The 21,576-nt window shown below is 39.0% G+C and overlaps 1 protein-coding gene across 28 annotated transcripts in view; it reads left to right on the top strand.

Moving 5' to 3' along the window:
• The window catches only part of LOC126298596 (uncharacterized), a 331,195-nt gene that overhangs the window by 101,267 nt on the left and 208,352 nt on the right, over positions 1-21,576 (top strand). For all 28 annotated transcript variants that reach the window (XM_049989986.1, XM_049989996.1, XM_049989992.1 and 25 more), the window contains one exon: positions 7,459-7,539. In XM_049989986.1, coding sequence (XP_049845943.1) covers positions 7,459-7,539 — 81 coding nt within the window. The remainder of the gene's footprint in view (positions 1-7,458; positions 7,540-21,576) is intronic.

The raw sequence follows: 21,576 nt of genomic DNA, 5'->3' as shown, positions 1-21,576 counted from the left end.
GGCAGAAAAATCTCGTTTTTGTCTCAGTGGAAGTAATGACTCCCTCATTCTTACTACTTCTCCCCTTTCTGCCATTCCCCTCAGCTTACAGTAACTGCTGCCACCACTTCTTGCCGCTAGCCTAGCAGCTGCTGATGAAAGGCAGGGAGGCATGAGGAGTGGTTTGTTTGGATCTGATTCTCAAGAGACGGTTGACGCAGCGGCCGGAGATGGCGGTCATGTGTGTATAAGTTGTGTCTGAGTGATTGTATGAATATGTGTGTGCTGTTGTTTTCTGACAAAGGCAATAACCAAAAATTTAATTGTTAGAGAGTGATTGTCTTTTCTATGTGCCTGTCTGCGGCTCAGCGATATTTTTTACGGTGAGCAGCTACCTATTTCTATATTCCTATTGACTGAGTATTTGCAGGTCATTTCTACAGGTATCTCTAAAGGATCGGGCGTGCCGATCTGAAGCCATTCGGTTCCCACTAATGTGCAGGCCCTGCCCATCGAATCTAGTCTCACCAATCAGCCCGCAGTCCGGGTCTGTCCGTATGTCGCATAATGCATTGAATTTTTGTGGTTTGCCTGGACTAAGGACTGCAGTGCTCCTGGGCAGGCCAGAGGCCATGGGCAATGGATTTCAGGAATTGCAACTGTCTCACCACAAGTACATTGTACAGAGTGGCATTTCATAGACATTCTGACACTTCAGAAGTAGTTTAGATATTAGAAAGTATGGAAAATAAGAAGAAGAAAATTGTGACAGTTGCTGGTAGTTTGCATGCTATGTACTCATGTATTTCTTGAAAGAAAAACCATACAATATCTGTAAAATAATAGACATAACACAGTGGGTAATAACCCACAATAACGAACATAGTAGAATTAACATTTTATTGGCAGTCACCTATAGTGTTTGTTTAGACAACTGTTCCCTGTCTTATACGCTTCTTACAAGAGGCCTAGTTTTTTCCAAGGTTATTTTTGAAACTTGTGAAGGTATTTTAAACCTGTCTTGCGGCTCCAACGAAATGCGTACTTTTGTCAGCAAGTGAGTTTCGCTGTGTTGAAATAAAGTAATGTCAGTGGTCTTAATGAAACAGGTATACCATTTCCCTTCCTTTCTCCATCTGAAAATAGTTCATTACAAAAGATGTTGCAACATTAGTACTTAAGATTTTTGCGCACACCTTTGGAAATACAGAAGTTCTTATATATTTTTGTTAACTTATGCTGTTAGTTACCCTTGATCTCAAAATTTGTCAGGGAGAAATGCTAAAACTTGTCAGGAAATTAGGGAAATACCAGGGAGATTCACTTGGGGAAATTTGTGGCGACCATGATGTATAGACCATCCTCTAGTAATAGACTCATTAACCTAACTAGCTTGTATCACAAAGACTGTCCACTGAATCTGATTCTTCACTCCTGTGCAATACACCAATAAATACTTCTGCACCTCCAGGGTTTTGAAATATAATTACAAGCCTTTGTGTCATTGTCAGATTCAATCCACATAAAGGAATTTTACATAAAAATACAAAGTTACCTGTAAATTGCTGCAGTTGTATACTAACTTATCGAGAGAAGTAACTTAAAGGTCAAATTCAGCTCCAGGTTAATGAAAGAAACATGTGTCCATGACATTTGTGCAGCCATCAGTGATAAACATTGGATTCAGACCAATCTATTTATGTAGTCTGTAATCTGAAACGTATAGTTTTAGTTAAGGTAATAAGAACTGGAACACTTTCCTTGTGAAAAAGTGCTTGTAGTTTGGAGAAAACTTTCATTTGCTTCTAGTTATGGAGTATACTGTTGAGAAAATTTTGTTAAGTCCTTCATTACTGTAAACTTCGATACATTTTGGTACAAAGACTGTGACATTGTACATGAGATTATAAACTTCAGTAATTAACATACAATTTTGAATTTCACGTGGAATGAATCAGAAGCTCCTTGTCCTAAAGGCCACTTTAAGCCTCGACTATCTACCATCACGAAGTTCTACAAGCTGCTGATCCATAAAACCTGAAGTCAGCCGAGCACAACTGATCGGCAACGAGATTTGCTGTACCTAGACACAAATAATAGATGGTCACGACATTCTCTGATGTGAAAGTTGTTACTGTTTCACAGTTGGAGTGATACTAGCACTCCAGGCGGTGAGAAAGCAGTCAGTCACATGTATCGTTAGGATAATGGTTGTTTCTAATTATTTTCTACTTCATTAATCGAGTAGTTACATTTTTGTATTCTATGCATTAATAAGTCACCAAGAGACACAAATTATTGTGAAATACATCTAAAAATAGCCGAATCCGCTGCACAATGACATAAGTTGCAACTATTTCATGAGGAAATACTTTTGAGTATGTGCGTTTATACTGGCAGGCTATTCCACTGAAAACAAGAGAATGTAAACACATTTCATGCATGGGAAGCATATATTTCTGTTGTTGTCTGTTGTTATTGTCATAGGCACTTTCCTTGATTCTTGAAAATTATTTATGGCTTTTATGGAGTTCTCCCATTCTTACACGTCACTTGACTTTTTAATACACGAGTGTTTTTGTATATGTAATTACTTTTGCTTCAAAAGTGAATGTGTTAAAGATTCTCACAAGTTGTGGCTCAGCTTTAGCAACAATTGTGGGATTGGTTCCTCCTGTGTTGGGAAACAGTTTTATGACTTTTGATAATTTATCATCATGTTTGTTAGGTTTCCCCTTAAGCTACAGTTCTGGTGGCTTATTTGATATGTCAAGTAATGTGAGTATCACATTCCATATAAGTTTCCTACTTTCCACCGATTTGGCTGAAAATGTAGTGAACAAAACTGTACTTCATTGGATAGGTATACTAGGTCTTCCTGTAAAAGGCCAGGTCTTCTGTTGGTTACTGGCAATTCGTTGTTGTTAAAGGAAAATGGCATTATTCAGTAAACGTCTGTATGTTACAAGAGAGTAGTATATAAACTGTCCTGTAATGCACCATTTCTGATCTCCCAGGGTCCTTACAAAACTGAATAATGACAGATGTGCTGTAATTTTGTAGTTACTATCGATTGTTATGGCACCACGTACATTCCTTATTGTAATAACTATGTTACAAATCAATGATGCACTCATGCGACATCGTGTTCAGAAGTAACATTTTCTGCTTGTTTGGAGCACCATTATCAGTGGGGATAACAAGATAGAGATGGAGTGGCACAGTGAATAAGGAAAAGTTTACAAGCAATACACTAGAGGTCACTGCATTCATATATTACCAGAGTATGCTGCACTGCCATTGGCATGCACACCCCCACATATTACAGTCTGACGCCTTTCACTGTACTTCATAGTTTTCGGTTTAATTGCCAATGTTGATCTATATTTATTTTTTTCTGGGTAAGGACGAAGGAAAGATCTGTCATAAACATGCATTTTGATGCATAATTTGTTCTCGTAGCATGTCAAAAAATAGCTTGATTACCATGTACTCAGATTACAGCATTAATTTCGTGACGAGTTTTGATTTGCTGTTACATATCTATGATTTTTTTAAGAGCTGATGAAAGTTATTACCACAAATTATTGTATAAACAATGTATTGCATGTTTAATTTCCTTCACTTCCACAGATTTTAAACAATTTATTGCTGAACATTAAGATTTTTAATCATATATGCCAATTACACATGGTTTTGCTCATATTTTGGTTTTAATGTTTTCCTCATTTCTGCATTTTTCTCAGTTTGTTGTTTTTTAAGGCTGGACCACACAAAATATATTTTAAGTCTTTGTGTAGACATTTGTCAATGGAACATGAGGAGTTCCCCAGGAGAGGTTATTTTGGGTTAGATTTGAAACTTGCTTTGCTACTTGTCAGACATTTTATGGTATTGGACAAATGATAATAAATTTTTGTTGCTGAATGTTGACCTCCTTTCTGAACCACTGACATCATGAGTAATGGGAAATGAAGATCATTTTTGTCACCAGTGTTGTCAGTATGGACATCACTGTTCTTATTAAATTGTGATTGATTATTTATGATGAATCTCATTAGTGAATGTATATGTATTGGATGGCACAGTTAAAATACCTAGCTCCTTGAAGTGGTACCTACATGACATTGGTGTGGGAACACCACACATTATTCTTATTGCTCACTTTTGTGCAATCGGTACTTTGTTTCTAAGTGCTGAGTTACCCAGAAAATTATTCCATAAGAAATTGAATGGGAAAATGCAAAATATGTCAGGAAATTAATTAATTTGTTTCCAAATTTGACAATTGTGTGGAGAGAAAAAGTAACTGAATTTAATTGTTTGAGAAGCTCAGTAATACACTTCATTCAGTTAAAATTTTCATCGATATACGCCCAAAAATGGGAGCATTCTACCCTATTCGCTGACTTCTGCTCAGGTGTTATATCAATTGTTGGTATGACTCTGTATGTTGTAACAAAACTGAATATAGTGTGTTTTTCTGAAAATTTAGGAAGATTCCATTTTCTGAGAATCACTTTATAATTATTTGGAAAATGTCACTTACAATTTCTACTGTTGCTTTCTAACTGATGGGAATTATTATAACACTAGTATTGTCTGCAAAAAGTACCAATTCCGTTTGTTGGGTGTTAAGTGGAAGATTATTCACATATATGAGGAATAGGAGCGGACCCAAAATTGAACTTAGTGGGACTCCCATTGTGATCTCTCCCCGGTCGCTAAAACTTTCTACCTTTCCAACATTGTTTGAATCATTCAGCACACTTTTTGAATTTTGTTTTCTATGTATGATTCAATCTAGTTGTGTGTATGCTCATCAGTTCTTTAAAACTTGAGTTTTTGTAAGAGAGTAACATGATTTACACAATCAAATGTCATGGAAAGTTCACAGAAAATGCCAACTGGCAATATTTTACTATTTGATGAGTGAACGTGTAAATAGCATTCTCATTTTAGCAACTTTTCTTGAATCCAAACTGTGATATGCTAAGTAAACTGTTTCTACTCAAGTGTGAGACTACTCTTGAATACATTACTTTTTTGAATATTTTGGAAATATCTGCCAGTAAGGATATTAAACAATAATTTCTTAAGTCTGTCTTGTTGCGTTTATTATGAAGAGGTTTAACAGCTGCGTATTTTACCCTGTGTGGGAAAAATTCCCTGTTCTAGTGATGCATATTGCATATGTAAATTGGATTTGACAGCAACATATCTTTCTATATATTCATCATCTCATGTCACCTCTTTTAAAACAATGTATCCTATTCTCATTAATAATTGTATGAACCTGCCTCAGAGCGGTGAAGTACAATATTGTTTATTTACATTAATTGTGCATCATGAGGTAGAGCATTAACAATTGGGTAAACATTAATTATTTCAGCCTGAAAACTGTATACAAAAATGTTATCAATCAGTGTCCTTCTATCATGCTGCATATGAGTTGAAAAATTGACTACAGAAATTAAATTGAAACACCCAAATATTGATGCTAGTTAATTTTTCCTGTCCCTATCTTTTAAAAAATCTACTTTGAAATCTACCCAAACTACTAACTGTTCTTATCTGACAGCTCAATAATGCATCTAGATTTCTCATAAATAACTGAAAGTTCTCATAAAGGAGATCTGTAGGCTGTTAAGTGTCAGAGAAGTATTCTGCAGCAGGAACTCATAAGCACAAGTGTGTAGATCGTGATCAACAAAAAACTATTTGTTTCAGTGATGTTTGACTTCGTGTCCAACTTTTACATACATTGCAACTCCTACATTTTCCATGATGTTATTGCTTGGAAGTGATACTAGTCTATAGCCCCTGATACATAACTTTTCCATCCTTGTTATTATGTGATATTCAGAGGCACACAGAACATCTAACATTCAGCTGTGCTGCCTGATCATTGTAGCAAGACTATGTTGGCTAATGTTAAAAGGCCAGTTAAATGAACCATCCAGACTGTTGTTCCCACAGTTACTGAAAAGATGTTAATCATCTTTAAGAAGCTCCACCAATTACCCACCAATGTTGTTGAACCTACTCTATGGCTATCTGTGTCATTTAGCCACACAAGCCAAGCCACAGGTTTCGGGGGATGTATTATTTAAGCCGTGTAATGTGACTTTGCTTCCAGTGGTATTATTAGGCTTAAAACTGAAACATTTATGAAATTCATTTGATCCCAGTTCCCGGTCTGGTATCCCCCTCCATTTTCTCAGTTCACGCGCACCCTCCCACAGAATTTGCTGGCACAATCTGTCCCAATGCCAGTGTCTCTGGCAGAAGTCCACAGGTTGGGAATTTTTCTCTCTCATACATTCTTGAGCTTTCTGTGCTTGGACATGGTTTATTAGAGTATGAATGCTTGGAGGAAGCAAGCTGTGGCTGAATGGAGTACTGTGGGGTTTGGAGGGCAGGGCCGCCCTGTCATGCAGCAAAGCAATTTTGGAAACAGTTAAAAATTTCTCAGAAAAACCAAGCAACCACCAACTTTTGTAATAATGGTCAGTTTGCAGCATCTAGAACACGTCAATAACAGAAAAAAATGTGTTGTAACATTTAAAAACTATGTCCATATTTTATGAGTTCATGTCACTTAATGTTAAAGTAAATGTTAACTCACTTTCCAGACACTCATGAGAAGATATCATTTTCTGAAAGCTGCTGGATGTACTAAGCGTGTGCCCCTTACTCGTTAGAATGTACTTGAATGTTTCGAGTCATTCTCAACCAACTGTAGAAACTTTTTGGATTAATAATTAATTCTTCTACGTCCCAGTTATCCAGTACTTCTACCTTTCCTGCTGCCTCAAGTTTCGCTTCAGCAAAGGAGAATTGTCTTACAGGCAGGAATCCATTACGTCACCTAATGTACATGCGACAGTCTGATGAATAAACGTGCTGTGTACGAGCTCAAGTTGCTTCCAGTGTTACATGCAGCCTTAGAGTCGACATTTGGGACATTCAAGTATGGGGTGATTGAATGAGTGTGACAGAAGTCGAATGCAGGTGCTCCCTGCATCCAAAATGAATATATTACTATCTGCCGGTGGACTTTTGTGTAACTGTATGCTGCAAGAAAACTGCCCTCCCCCCTCACCCGTATTATGTCATCGCAGTATCATCTCCAGTTTTTCCGGTTCACTCCTATCACCACAATTTCCACTTCCCCATCCCGGCTGGGCATGTGTCATCCAACCCCCACTCGTTCCCACCCTTCAAACTCTGCCCTCGAGCATTCCACTCTCTTGCCATCCATTTGTGCCCTCTTTCCTTGCTTGGTTCCCTCCGAGTATCATTAGATTTAATCACTCATCCTTTTCCTCCTCGTGTGTGTGTGTGTGTGTGTTTTTTCCTTATGCTGTTTGTTTCTTGTGTTGATTTTACTGTGTAAGTCTGTATGTACTGTCCATATTTAGATAGACTTCTTTCAACATATTTTGCAGAGTTCCTAATTTTGCTGTAAATCTACAGGTGTTGCAGATGTCCACCCATCTTCACGTGAAAGATCAGTTAGTGTGTCAAAAGAAGCTGACGATGTGACATACAGGCCTAGTAAGTTTTATACCTGAGAGTATTTGATGATCTGTAACGGTCACTTTGCAAGCAGAATTAGACTAGAAAATGTAGCATCTGTTTTTGATGAAGTTAACATCAATCTTTTTGTTTGTTTATAAATGATTAGACTTATAAATTTAAAGGGTTGTTGTGCTATGAACATAAATGCAAAGTCTCAAAGTTTAATTATTTTATAAAAAAGAAGTGGTGATTTGGGAGTTTTTTGACTCTAATGTTTGCTTTTGCAAAAATTTCAACCCCAACTCCCCTCAAAGGTCTCTCCTTGTTTCCTTCTTTTGTCTGTGTTTAAGGTTCCAACCGATGATGGTTTATTTTGAGAATCAGTGGTATTTTCCCACTGGTGAACAGAGTGCTTCTCTGATTTGAAGTGTTTATAAACATTCTTCTTCTTTGCCCACCCAATTTGATAATTATGAAATCTCCAGAATTTTGATTATGATCTTTCATTGCCATTCATAGCTGTGTGACCCATGCTTAACAACTCTACAGATAGCACTGGGAAAACACTTGGCGTAAGTAGAACCAAAATAACACTATTTGCACAGCTAGGGGAAGAGTTCCAGAGTGGTCTAAAAATATTTATAGATTTTGTTTTTCAGTCACTGTAATGCAGAGTTCTAGACTAGAGTATTGTACATGTGTTCCATATATGCATGCTATTTACACTGCTTTGTGTGTGTGTGTGTGTGTGTGTGTGTGTGTGTGTGTGTGTGAACCGGGAGATCAGGGAAGAACCCAGGAATTTTTTCATCTGGGAAAAACCGGGAAAAACTCTGGAATTTTTTAGAATTCTGGGAATTTTTCATTGTTTTAGTCTTCAGTTAAATTTTTGTAATTTTGACTAGTAAGAACCGATAATCTAACAAAGGATATTATTGTACCCCGCTACTGCAGAATAATACTTTAACAATAAAAGATAAATGGAAGAAAAAATGAAAACAACTTAAATTGCAAAGGAAATGCGCCATATACGACGACGACACACACTGCTCATGCAATCATCTGCCAACAGCAAAACGTGTCAAAGGCTTTAGGAAGACTATGCAATACTTCATAACAACAAGTTTCCTCCAATGAACGTGAAGTCACAACTGTTTACATTAGATTTGTCTTAGCAGTTACGAGCGGGCTCATGCGCATGCACAGTTGAGTCGTGTTTGAGCAGGAATGTGGCTGTTGGCTGTGCAATCAATTGCAGCAAGCAGCTAGATGCTAGTGGGAAAAGGGGGTGCCAAATTCATATTCGTGAGGAAAAAACACTTGTTTCACAAAGCGCCTAGCATTCAGCGTACGTTTTTCTGTCGATTATTCATACGATTTTGAAAGGCTTCCCTTTTGGTTTTTGAACACTTTTAAGTTGATTTCAGTATAAATCATTAATCTATTTTTGAATGCATGTATAATGTACGTGATGTCCCTGTTAGGAGAATCCTTGTCACATCTAGAAATGAACTTTCCAGAGGGCTATACGAGCTGAGTGGAGTAAAGCCGAATGGATGAATGCCAATCACTGTTTGATTATGTGGTTGACTGGGTTTGTGAATGATCTGCATTGTTACAATTACTAGCGAAATCCATAGATTCAGACTACCAAAATGGAAATAAACGACTGACAGGAATAACAGGTGAGAAAGATTACGTATTATCTTCTCAGTGTATCCAAGAAAACGAATTTATGACAGAAAATTTTTGGCCAGATTACTGCACTAGTAAGAACCAGTTATACAGTCCCTGGCTAGCAGCCACGTAAGTTCTATTCTGTAAGTGACACAGAAAATGTGTTGTACGAACTCGTAATAACGCCTAACCAGAAAATAATCGTGGGATAACTAAACCTGTGATTCTGGCAGGCTTAGTGAAGTTAATCGGTGAACAAATTTTGACAATGACAGGAATAGCTGCAGAGTTGGTGATGACCAGATTGTTTGTTAGAACGAAGAAGGAGAAGAAACAGGGACATCACACAAATTATGGAAGAATAAGATGATTCCAAATTTATATAAAAATTTCTTAATACTACTTTTAGATCTCATTCTTGAGAAGCTGGTGCGTGTGAATGAAATGTGAAACTATTTCCTAACATAAAGCTTTTTTCTTGTAGCAAGCCTAACAAGCATTTGATATTGGTACTTCGGGAATTATATTCTGTCATATTATAAAAATGTCCATTTGTGCCAAAGCAGTCTCGTTTATTTGGTGTGTGTTACAAAATTTCTGCAGTATTAGAAAGACCTATTTTGTTTTATCTAGCAGACAGTGACAAAATAGACGTAATCAGTTCGAGAAACCACACCAGTCTTGGGTTTTATTTTTGTTAACAGCTTTTTGAATATTAGATAATGATGTTTCGATTTTTCATATAGTAAAACGTTCGACGAACATTCACAGAAAGGAAAGCACGCCATGTAATGCTGTAGCAAGATTAGAGAGAAAAAAGCTAAGGATTGAAGAAATTTGTACTTTCTTGCTTGTCTCTTGTCTTTATTGGTTTTATGTATTCTATATTTAATTTCATTTCACAGAAAACAGCAAGTTATTAACTAATAGACAATAAAGAGTGCAAATTTTCTGAAGAGTTCTTGTTCTCACGATTACAAATAATCCCATCTGCTATCGAGTTTCTTCTTCTTCTTCTTCTTCTTCTTCTTCTTCCTTTCTTTCCTTCTTCTTTTTTTTTTTTATTATTAGAGGAGCAGGCTGCCACTGTCAAACTGGCCGACTGGGAGCAGGAGAGGCACCACAGGACGTTTCAATTTCCACTGTCCAGAATATAGTTTGATGGCATCCATTAGAAAATATACACATTTCCATTCCACAGAGCGAAATACAGTAACGTGCGATAGAAGAATGCTTTATGAAGAGGTGTGGCACTGCACTTTTGCATACATGTCGTACATTTCCTCGAACACACGTTTCATGTTTCAGACTTTTCAGAAAGATGTGCACTACAAGATGAACATATTTTTGAAAATTCGATTATTTTTAGTATTGACCCGGTTCGCAAATATCATAGATCCGGGACTGTCTGAGTTATAGTGGGTAGTCTCCATGTGACCCATGTTTACATTTACATTTAGTGATTTTGCTGTTTTCTGTTCGTTTACTCTCATGTCAAATGAAAGCAAAATGGATATCTGTATCCGGGAGCTATCCAGTGAATTAAAATACTTTCACATAATAACGGAAGGCTAAAACATGTCATTAGTTTCAGATTCTATTTTATTTCCACCTTTCTGACAGTCAAGCATTAGTCGCCTTCAGAACAATGAAGTTATTTTTGTCTGTTTGCTAATGAAATTTGGCTTTTATTAACCTGTTCCACAGAGGCAGTCAATGTAGTTAAAACGAAATGTGTAATTCCACACTAATGGCTAGTTTCAATTGTTCGCTGCATTTCAAGGGCACATTTTCATCTTCTAGCACAAAAGGCATTATGCCATAATAAAGAACCAAACATGATATAATATAGTACTGGTGCTTCAAGGAAATTTACATCCCGAAAACCGCACTGAAAAGCTTAATATCAGGTCAAGGTCTACTTCATTGGGAATCTGGACATACAAATGTCCCATTTAAATGTGCACATTTTAGTATGGTTCATGAAATTCCAATGCTCTTGGAGTATCCTCTGATGTCTTGTTTCTTTTATGACATAATGTATGATCATTCAGTATTTTTACACGTACGTATAGACGGGCTTCCTATGTCATGGTAGGTGCGGAAGTTCGGTGTCACCTGTTATCTGCGCTCTCTTGCAACTGCTGAAACAAACCTATTTCTAACAGGTTGCGGGAAAATATTTCAAATGATTGTTTGAAAAGCGTTACTTTCAAAATAAATGTGCGAGAATCTACCATGAATTTCTTAAATCACAGAGTGTTGGACTCTCATTTAAAAATCAACTCTTTGATGACAAGCCATTTAGAATTTTGAACCCTGGAGATCAGACACTTGTCATTATTAAAAATTTTACTGCCACATTTGTGTGATATATCTTGAAGTGTAACACACACACACACACACACACACACACACACACACACACACACACGAAAAGATCAACATTATATGCGAAAGCTTAGCTTCTCTTGCAACTTATTAACCTTAGAGACCAATGTTATATGTGGAAGCTTTTCTTTTCTTGTAACAACACTATGTGTATTAATTTAAACTATTAACTTTCCCTGTTTGTGTGTTAGTGGTACTTAACAGTGTGTTGCTGTTGGCTGACTACATCACGTGCCCTATGCTCTGAATATTTGCTGTCATCGGCTGGCAAAATCACATGACATGAGCTATGACTGGCTTACAGAAGCACATCACAATCTCGATTTCAGTGATTCGGAAACTAACATGCAGTGTTTGGTGGAATTCCAATGTATACTTTCGTTATACGAAAATATGCAGTGTACATGTTGCTGCACATCAAAGATTTTTCCAAAATGTGTCTTTTTCTCTGAGTTTTGTTTTCTAAACTGCCAGGAAATTCTACACCTGTGTCTAAAACCATAACTATTTAAAGGATTAATAAGCAAAAATTTACTGTCACTTAACACAGAAAAAGCGTGTTTTCACCCTGGAGAAAGTGTATTTTTAACCGGGAAATCTGAGAATTTTATTTTCCTTGTCCGCGTATAAGCCCTGGTGTGTGTGTGTGTGTGTGTGTGTGTGTGTGTGTGTGTGTGTGTGAGAGAGAGAGAGAGAGAGAGAGAGAGAGAGAGAGAGAGAGAGAGAGAGAGAGAGCTGTCTCGCTCAGTGAAAGCTGGCTGAACTTATTTACATGGCCACTTGGATCCCAAAGCCAAGTGAGTGGACATCACTGGCTTGCAATCTTTCCCACATAGGCTGCGAATTTGCAGTGTGTGCATGTGTGTTACAGTTTGCTGCAATCAGGGTTGGACAAAATGTACACAAACGATGAACAATGAATGAAGATAATTTTGTTTGTTATTTGTCAATGACAAATAGTTTTCAAAACATTATTCAATTACATGAATAAGACATTTATTTCTCATCTGTAAGTAAAAAGTGTTATGAACCGTAGACGTGTTTGAAATCAAATTACATTTATTGCTCCAATTCTTTGTCATTTATGAAACAAATGTGCCTTTTACTTTTAAATTAGTGTCGAGAACAATTCTTTATTTAAAATGCCTCATCAGAAACTTGATTTGATTTTTGAAGATTTGACGCTGTGACACCGAAGGAAATACATGGTCCAGCCACATTAATGTGACCACCATCTGTTAAAATGTCAGTGTGCAATAACTGTTCACAGATGGCATGTGGCCGCACTGACAATGGAGGGCATATAAAATGGATCAGGGGGATGCAGAAAACAATGCAGTCATTGTTGAAATGCAGAAATGGAGTGATGTATTGGACATCCCAAATGGTATGGTCATTGACTTTCAGGTCAAGAGTGAAAGCATTTCCAAAATGGCTAAGTTTATAAAATGTTTACATGCTGCTGCAGCGAAAGTATGGCATGGATGGCAAAATGCCCCTGTCCAAAACTGGTGGAGGCAGGCCATAGATGATAGAGGTGAAAGACAGCAGCGGAGGCACGTACGGGAAAACAGACATGCAACTGTTGAACAACTGACTGCCCACGTGGACCAAAGGGCTACCAACAGTGTTTCCTTAACGACCATTCAGTGAATGTTACTGCATACAGCCATGCTAACTGCTGTTCATTGGCAACAAAGACTGGAATTTGCCTGCCAATACAACAACCGAATGCCCAGTGAGTGACAACAAGTGGCCTTTTCAGATGAATCACATTTTATGTTACACCGTACAGGTGGCTGGTGGTTTGTACAGTGTGAAGCATCTGAAAGCAAACACCTTGCAATAATGATTGGGTAGGGTCCAGGCTGGAGGCCATTCTCTGGATGATTTCGCCATTCGAGAAGCACGGTGGATCAACATAAGTATGCATCTATCTTCAGGGGCCATGTCTACCCCTACATGCATCATTAGCAGGACAATGAAACATGTCACACAGCTTGTAGTGTATGGACGTAGTTCAAAGAACACCAGGAAAAGTTTACTGTATTCTCTGGCCTCGAAATTCCTTGGATTTAAATCCAGTCAAGAATCTGTGGGACCACCTTGATTGGGCTGTTCTCACCATGGATCCTCAACTTAGAAATCTATCGCAGCTGGCCATGGCACTGGAGTTGCCATGGCTCCACATCCGTGTCAGTACCTTCCAGAGCCCCACTGACTCTCTTCCTGCCCATCTCGCAGTGGTCTGTGCTGCAAAAAGGTGGTTATTGAAACTTAGGATGTCTTCATTTCATGATAACGGTATATGACTTCCAACTCGCAATCTTCAGCAAAAATTAAGAAATAATCTATTCCGCTGTAGCTTTTGGTAAATAATTCATTGTGATTACATGTTTGCATTGCTTCCTAAATCACATTCAAAAGATGATTTTTCTTTTTGTGTCATAACATCACCTGAAACGCATGACCCTATTTGTTCGAAATTTCTTTGGCTGTTACATGTCTATAGTGTGTTGTAATCCTCCCTCGGTCATATACAGCAATGCAGGTGAGCTATTTGTTTTTAAATTGTGCATAATACATTGCTACAATAACTGCAGTTGCTGCAGAAAGACAAAAACCAACATCCAGTCGTCTCTCGACACTTTTTTGATACAAAAGTTGCAAGAGTGCCGCAATATTATTGAACTCTCTTATGGACACACACTCGTTGTGTTTTCTGATATTTTTGAATCTCAAAGCACTCTGGAACTGCATGCACACGTCATATTGAAAAAGTATTCCGTGTTATAATGAAAAGCTTACTGGTAGTAAATCATAAAACACTTTTGAATTACTTCGGATGTTCAGCTCCATTCCGCAAACATTTTAGGAGTTCTGTACCTTTAAAATATGTTGATAAGAGTTTTTAGCAACAGAATTCTTACTTTGTTCACCCATTTCGTAGAACTACAATCACAACCCAATTTCATATTTATACCAACAAGACACCAATACCTGATAGTGTTATAGTTCAATTCTTTTATCTTGGCGGCTCGCGCATGCCCGCCCAGACGCGGGAGATTGCTGCGTTGCCAGTTGCAGATGACGCACGCGCCAAGAGAAGCAGCGCAAACTTACGTTGAGGGGGGAGCGCGCAGTTTATGAAGCAAAGCCACCATGGCAGCGTTACCCCTTTCGCTGTTACAGAGACGTGCTCCCCGCATTCCACGCTGTGCACGATTTTGTCATTACTGCACTGCCTGCCTGTGCAGAGACACGGTGTTCCAACTACTTTGACACACTTATCATTCGACTTCACAAAACTATTTGGCCCAAAAATTGGATTTTTATACCTCTTCTTTGCTGATACCTCGCCCCCCCCCCCCCCCCAAATAAATGACTTAATTTTGTTTTTTATGTCCAATGCAGTTTTTGTGCAGCATTAAATGTGGTAAACCATTGCACGAAATTTTGAAGAGTTTGCAGAGGTAAAAGTCGATAGCGTATACTTTGCGTATGGTCGATTTTAGTTGCCACAATGTTGAGAAAGAAATGTGGACAAGATACCTAAATTTCATATAAAATTTACTGTATAACAATATCTCATTTAATTTAAGTACCACATAGGTGTCGTATGTAATATTGAGAAATATTCCATCTTTCGCGACTGTAACAAAATTTTTATTTACACCAAGATGATGAGCTCTGACAACACATTCAATCACATCACAGATGTGTTAGATGGTTTCAGATCTGGCAAGTTGGGGGCCAGCATATCAATTGGAACTCGCGACTGTTCCTCGAACCACTCCATCACACTCCTCGCCTTGTGACATTGTGCATTATCTTGTTGAAAAATGCCATTGCTGTCTGAAAACATGATCGTCATGAAGGGGTGGATGTGGTCTGCAAACAGTGTACGATACTCTTTGACTGTCATGGTGCCTTGCAGGCACTCCACTGGACCCATGGATTCCCACGTGAATGTTCCCCACAGCACAAAGGAGCTGCTACCAGCTTGTATCTGTCGCGCAGTACAGGTGTCAAGGAGCTGTTCCCTCGAAAGACGATGGATTTGCACCCTCCCATAGACACGATGAAGAAAGTATCAGGATTCATCAGATTGTGCAATGCTCTACCCCTGTGCTAACGCCCAGTGCCAATGGTTACATGCCCATTTCAGTCATAGTTGCCGATGTCATGTGCATGGCCCATCATTAGGAGCGTTTGGTGCACTGCAAGTTCAGACTGACTTGTACACTGCGCAGCATTCAAGTCTGATGTTAGTTCCACTATAGTCTGCTGCCTGTCCTGTTTTTACCAGTCAGTGATGTCCGACATCTGTAATGAGGGGTGGCCGCCCAACCCAACAATGTCTGGATGTGGTTTCACCTTGGTTTTGCCATGTGTTGAAGACACTCACTACAGCAGACCTTGAACACCCGACAAGTTGTGCAGTTTCTGAAATGCTCATGCCGAGCCTCCAGGTCATTATAATCTGGCCTCAGTCAAACTCCGATAGATTGAGCCCCGTTTCCATTCTACACACAGTCGGCATGCTCACTGATACTACATATACCATGCGTATGTCTGACTAACAGTCATTCCTCGCCAGGTGATGGGTTCATATTGATAGTAGGTCGATGGTCAAATGTTCTGGTTGGTCAGTGTGTATCACTCACATTATTCGTTGGACACAAGCTGTCCAACTTAACACTTGTTTCTTTGTCATCTTTCACTATTCCTGGACTGTATACAAAAACATCTAATGTGGCCCTCCTTGTTACATCAAAAACATTTCACGCTCGACCTCCCAAGTACATTCTGCCAATCTCTCCCATTTCCGTAGGGATCTCTTGACAATTGACCCTGTCTTTGGTCATTGTACTCCGCACTCTCATTGTGCCTGACTAAAGGTCAGGTGGCTGGTCTTTGACATAAGACGGCTCTTTATCTGTTATTTAGGATTAAATGTTCAGTAATGTCGTCAATGACTTGCCACTCACTAAATCTGAGTCTCAGGGCCTTAATGCTCTGCTTCAGTCTGAAAATATTATCAGCAAGTAGTTCTTTCAACCCTTGGTCGTTACTGTAATGAGAATTGTATCCACAGTAATACCGGCTTCCTAAGATTGCCTCTTTCGGTAAACCGCAACAACACCTCCTAAACTTGTGTGACAGTTACAGATAACAATTCCTGGTCACTCATTCCCAACATCTAACCCTTATTCTAGAGAACCACCACCATAGACAAGAAGTCAACTATATTTGAGTTGTCATTAAAGAATAGTGTAATTTTAACAAAATCCTGAAGTGGGTTGGCAGTTTGTCGCTCAGTTATGATAATTGGTCCACATTTGGTCTTCGTACTCTGTCTTGCAATTTACCTTTAGCCCCCCCCCCCCCCCCCCCCCCCCCAAAATACTCATGTATCTGCTCCTGTAATTCATCAACCCAACCAACCAATCATTCACTTAGGAGTCCGTTTTACTGTTCCTAATTAACACTGGCTACACACTTAATGCTTGGCAGCTAATCCACCCTTGACCTTTGCACTCAATATTGCAATGCACCAAACCTTCCCCCACACATGCATTTACCCCTCCACTCAACTCATTTAATTGATATCTCAGTTGTTTGGTACAGAGCACCTGTTCCTGTCGACTAAATCCTGCAGTCTATTTTGATAATGCTTTATTCTAGCTTCAAGTTTACCATTAATCTAGCTTTAATCTACGCTGCTGTGCTAACATTGGGGCCATTCCACTCTCACCCTTTTAACCATCTCATGTGGGATCATGATCAGAACTACCATCACCTGTCTTAGCCACTAAAGTTACTCAGTTACGGTGCCATCACCGTTGCCTCCCCTGATCCACAACTCATACTGTAGCTCCTGTCTTCTCAGTAGCTGGGGATTTTTGTATGAATCGAACACACGTACTGGAACACACCAGATAGCTTTAGACAGGTTCCTAAGAGTCTCTCAGGACAACCCACTCCAGTCTCCCATTATGAGTAACCACTCTCTACAGCTATCAGTCCTGTCCTGCAATCCAGTGTAATGTGATTTGGGAGTGGAGCACTAGGATTTTTCTATTATTATTAGGTTCCTTTCTTTGTTAATTTTATATCTTCAACTTTACAACTGTAAAAGGACTTATGATTGCCAAATCTCAAACCTGCGACAGCCATGGAAGTAGGCTGTACACCAGGTGCCAGAGCTAGTCTTGCGCGACATGACTGTGACAGGAACAGCAGGACTGCCAGAGCACTTGTGGCAGAATCAATTGGAAACAAACAACCTTGCTCTGTAACAGAAAACTAAATAAGTAATATGCTAGGTTTCAAGCACTATCTGCTTCTGTCAGCATTGCTAAACTGGCAGACTGGGTCTTTACAAATGCAATCAGTACAACAATAAACTGACCAAGCTTATAAATTCCCTAAGTAAAATAAACATTATAAGCTCTTGTTAGGCACACTATTGAGTGATTTTAAAAATTATTAGACTCTGAAAAGTCTTCTGATAATGAAACATTGCTTGGAATTAACTATTAGATGATGCCACATGAAGATGTCACATTTACAGCCAATAATTCTTCGATGAGCAGTATACTCCCGTGTTACACTTAACTGAACTCTTTAATAAGTGAAACTCAGGCACCAATCTTAACTGTGTTGGACATGAAGCTTCACGGGCTAGGGACACACCACACAAATAGCACGATTAATTACATGTGAAATACGTACCACCAAACACCAAATTAGCAATGATAATATCTACGACAGACGGGTTAATGGCCACTGATTCAGCAACACCCAAACCACTGCCCATATAAAATGCTCCTTGACCTATCTCGTCCAAATGACTGTAATGTGACTTACGCCTTCGACTGCTACAGATATTCCCTCTACATTCACCGCAGAGCGTGGCTTTGTTAGGGCTGTACTTCTCTCCAGACGCTGTTACCTGTACTGAGAGACGACATTGTGGGCACTGTGAAATACTTGTCATCCGATTTTAAGAAAACTATTGAGTGGAAAAAAAATATATTTTTGCACATCTTACACTCTGACACCTTTGCTTGATAAAGGATTGTATTTCTTTTTGTTATATACCATAGTTAAACCAAATTAAGCAAAACATTACATGATATTTTAAAGAGTTTGCAGAGGTAAAAAGGCATTGCCTAAACTTTACTAATGATTGATTTTAGCTCATACAATGCGGTGTATGAAATGTAGGTATGAGGGTGGTTTGAAAAGTTCTTGGAAAAGAATAGAAAAAAGTACTTACATCACTGAAACTTTTTTTCTCCTCTTCTTCTTCTTCTTCTTCTTCTTCTTCTTCTTCTTCAATGTAGTCTGCTTGTAGATTAATGCACTTGGTCCAACGACGTTCCAGTGCCTTGATCCCATCTCGAAAATGAGTTTCCCCCAGGGCTGCAAAAATAGTTGTCAACTCCGGCTATCAATTGTTTGTTTGAAGTGAATCTTCATCTGCCAAGAAACATTTTTAGTTTTGGTATGAGATGGAAATTTGACGGAGCCATATCAGGTGAATAAGGCGGGTGTGGCAACAATTTGTACCTCAGTTTGTGTAATTTTGCCTCGGTGACGACATGTGTGGGTGTGCGCTGTCTTGATGGAAGATGACTTTCTTTCTTGCTAAACCTGACCTCCTTTCACATATCTTTAGTTGCAGTTTGTCCAGGAGGTTAGCATAGTAATCTGCAGTAATTGTTTGCTCAGTTGGGAGATAATCTACAAACAGAATCACCTTTCGCATTTCAGAACACTGATTTCATGACCTTTCCCGCATAACGAATTGTCTTTGCTTTCTTTGTTGGTGGAGAATCAGCATGTTTCCACTGCTTTGACTGTTGTTCTGTTTCTGGGGTATAGTAATGCAGCCAAGTTTCATCTATGGTCACAAACCGACGCAAAAAAAAATCATGTTCGTTTCTCCTAAAACGGGCCAAATATTGTTCCGATGCGTCCATTCTCATGCATTTTTGATCCAGCATCAAGAGTCGCGGCACTCACCTTGCAGATATTTTCATTTCTAATTCTTCACTTTAAGTATGATATACCCTATCAGATGAAAATGGAAATGTCATGTGTCTAGGGCCTCCCGTTGGGTAGACTGGTCGCGTGGTGCAAGTCTTTTTAGTTGACGCCACTTTGGTGACTTGCTCATCAATGGGGATAGAACTTGAGGATGATAACACAACATCGAGTCTCTGAGCGGAGAAAATCTCCGACCCAACTGGGAATCGAACCCAGGCCTTCCGTCACGCCAACCACTCAGCTACCAGGGCAGATACCCTTTCAGATGACATCTGGCAAGTGTGAGCAATTTCACGCACGTTCAATCGGCCATCCTCCATGACAATTTTGTGCACATTTGCAATGATTTCTGGAGTAGTGACATATCTTGGCCGACAACTGCGCGGATCGTCATCTAAGATCTCCTGACCAAATTTAAATTCATTTGTCCATGTGGCAACAGTTGAATATGAAGGGGCAGAGTCTCCCAGTGTGTTCTGGGAATTGGCATGAATGTCCTTTGCTTTCATATCTTTCTTTACGAAGTACTTAATCACTGCTCAAATCCTGAGTTTTTCCCAAGTCACTACGCGGGAACGACAACAGAGTCACATCACTGCCAAAGCTCTCTTGCAAGAGCACTGTCGTGGCACGTGTTTACACACAACAGTCCAATGAATATCACATGAACAACTCGCATTAGTGCTGACCTCTTGTGGTGATTTTGAGAACCTTTCAAACCACCCTCGTAAGATATTGAAACTTTACTTAAAGTTGAGATCAGAATGATATCTCCTTTCATTCATGAGTTACTAATTTTTATATCCAACGGACAGACACGCACATGTACCCACTTCTGCCGCTGCACATTGCGAATAGTGTGGTCACAACAATTATCACATTTCATAAATGGTTCAAGATATCGAAATGAGGTTTTTCACAAATAATATCATACCAAGAGGCATGTATGTTGGAATGTGGAAGTAAGTTGTATGCAGCGGTGAGAGGTTGGCGTAACACAACATGTAAACACGTGGAGTAGAGTGGAGCATGACATATCGACTCGTCCACAGCATTTAAGGGGTTAAATGAGATCTTACGACTTATACTCAACAAGTGCTAACCTTTTCATGTTATCAGCTCTAACCATAGTTTTAGATCTTAATTCTTTTTGGGTGTTAGCCCTTTATCACAAGGCAGGAACTAACTAGCCCAAATAACCCAGGGTGGTTCTGGCACATGGTGGTAGCTTACCCATGAGTAGAGAAGCAAGCCTAATTTATCTCTTACTTTAATAATCATAGATTAAGAGACACACGCACTAGGCAATGTGGTGTACACAGTGATCATGCATTACCAGAGAACACAACAATGAGACTAAAACTGCATTGCACCCCCCACAGTTACAGTCGAGTATAGAGGGAGCAATATGTGCACGAAATCCAACTAAAAGCCCCAAATGAAAGCTCTCTTCAGTCATTTACAATGAAACAATGGAGCAAATGCGGTTGAAATCAATCAAGAGAACTTAAACTAGGTATGGCAAAAGTACATTCATTATAGGCCATTCAAGGAATACAAGGACAAGCAGCAAAAAATTAATGTTTGCAGTGCAACTCAAAGTTCACACTGATTCTATTCCAGCACAGTTCATGTCATCTACCACTACAAACAAGACAGCTTGACTACGAGACAAAGTTAACTTAGCCAACCTCTCACAAGGTGGTGAACGAAAACCTTAAATACTAAAACACATCAGACTTACAAATAATGTCCTCTCAATGATTTGCCAGCTTTATTCGATGTCACTTGACTGCTTGCAGGGATATCACATTCCTCTTGTAATGAAGCCAGTACAAGTCTTTCCTCGATTCCATGACACTAAACTCTACAAATGCCCCTGACTGAATAAGATATTAGACCAGCAACTATAGCTCATGGACTCAACAACAGTTTTGCACACACACA

Source organism: Schistocerca gregaria, chromosome X (genome assembly GCF_023897955.1).
Source record: "Schistocerca gregaria isolate iqSchGreg1 chromosome X, iqSchGreg1.2, whole genome shotgun sequence".
Lineage (NCBI taxonomy): Eukaryota > Metazoa > Arthropoda > Insecta > Orthoptera > Acrididae > Schistocerca > Schistocerca gregaria.
Note: the sequence above shows the minus strand (reverse complement) of the source record. Positions and strands in the feature narration are given on the sequence as shown.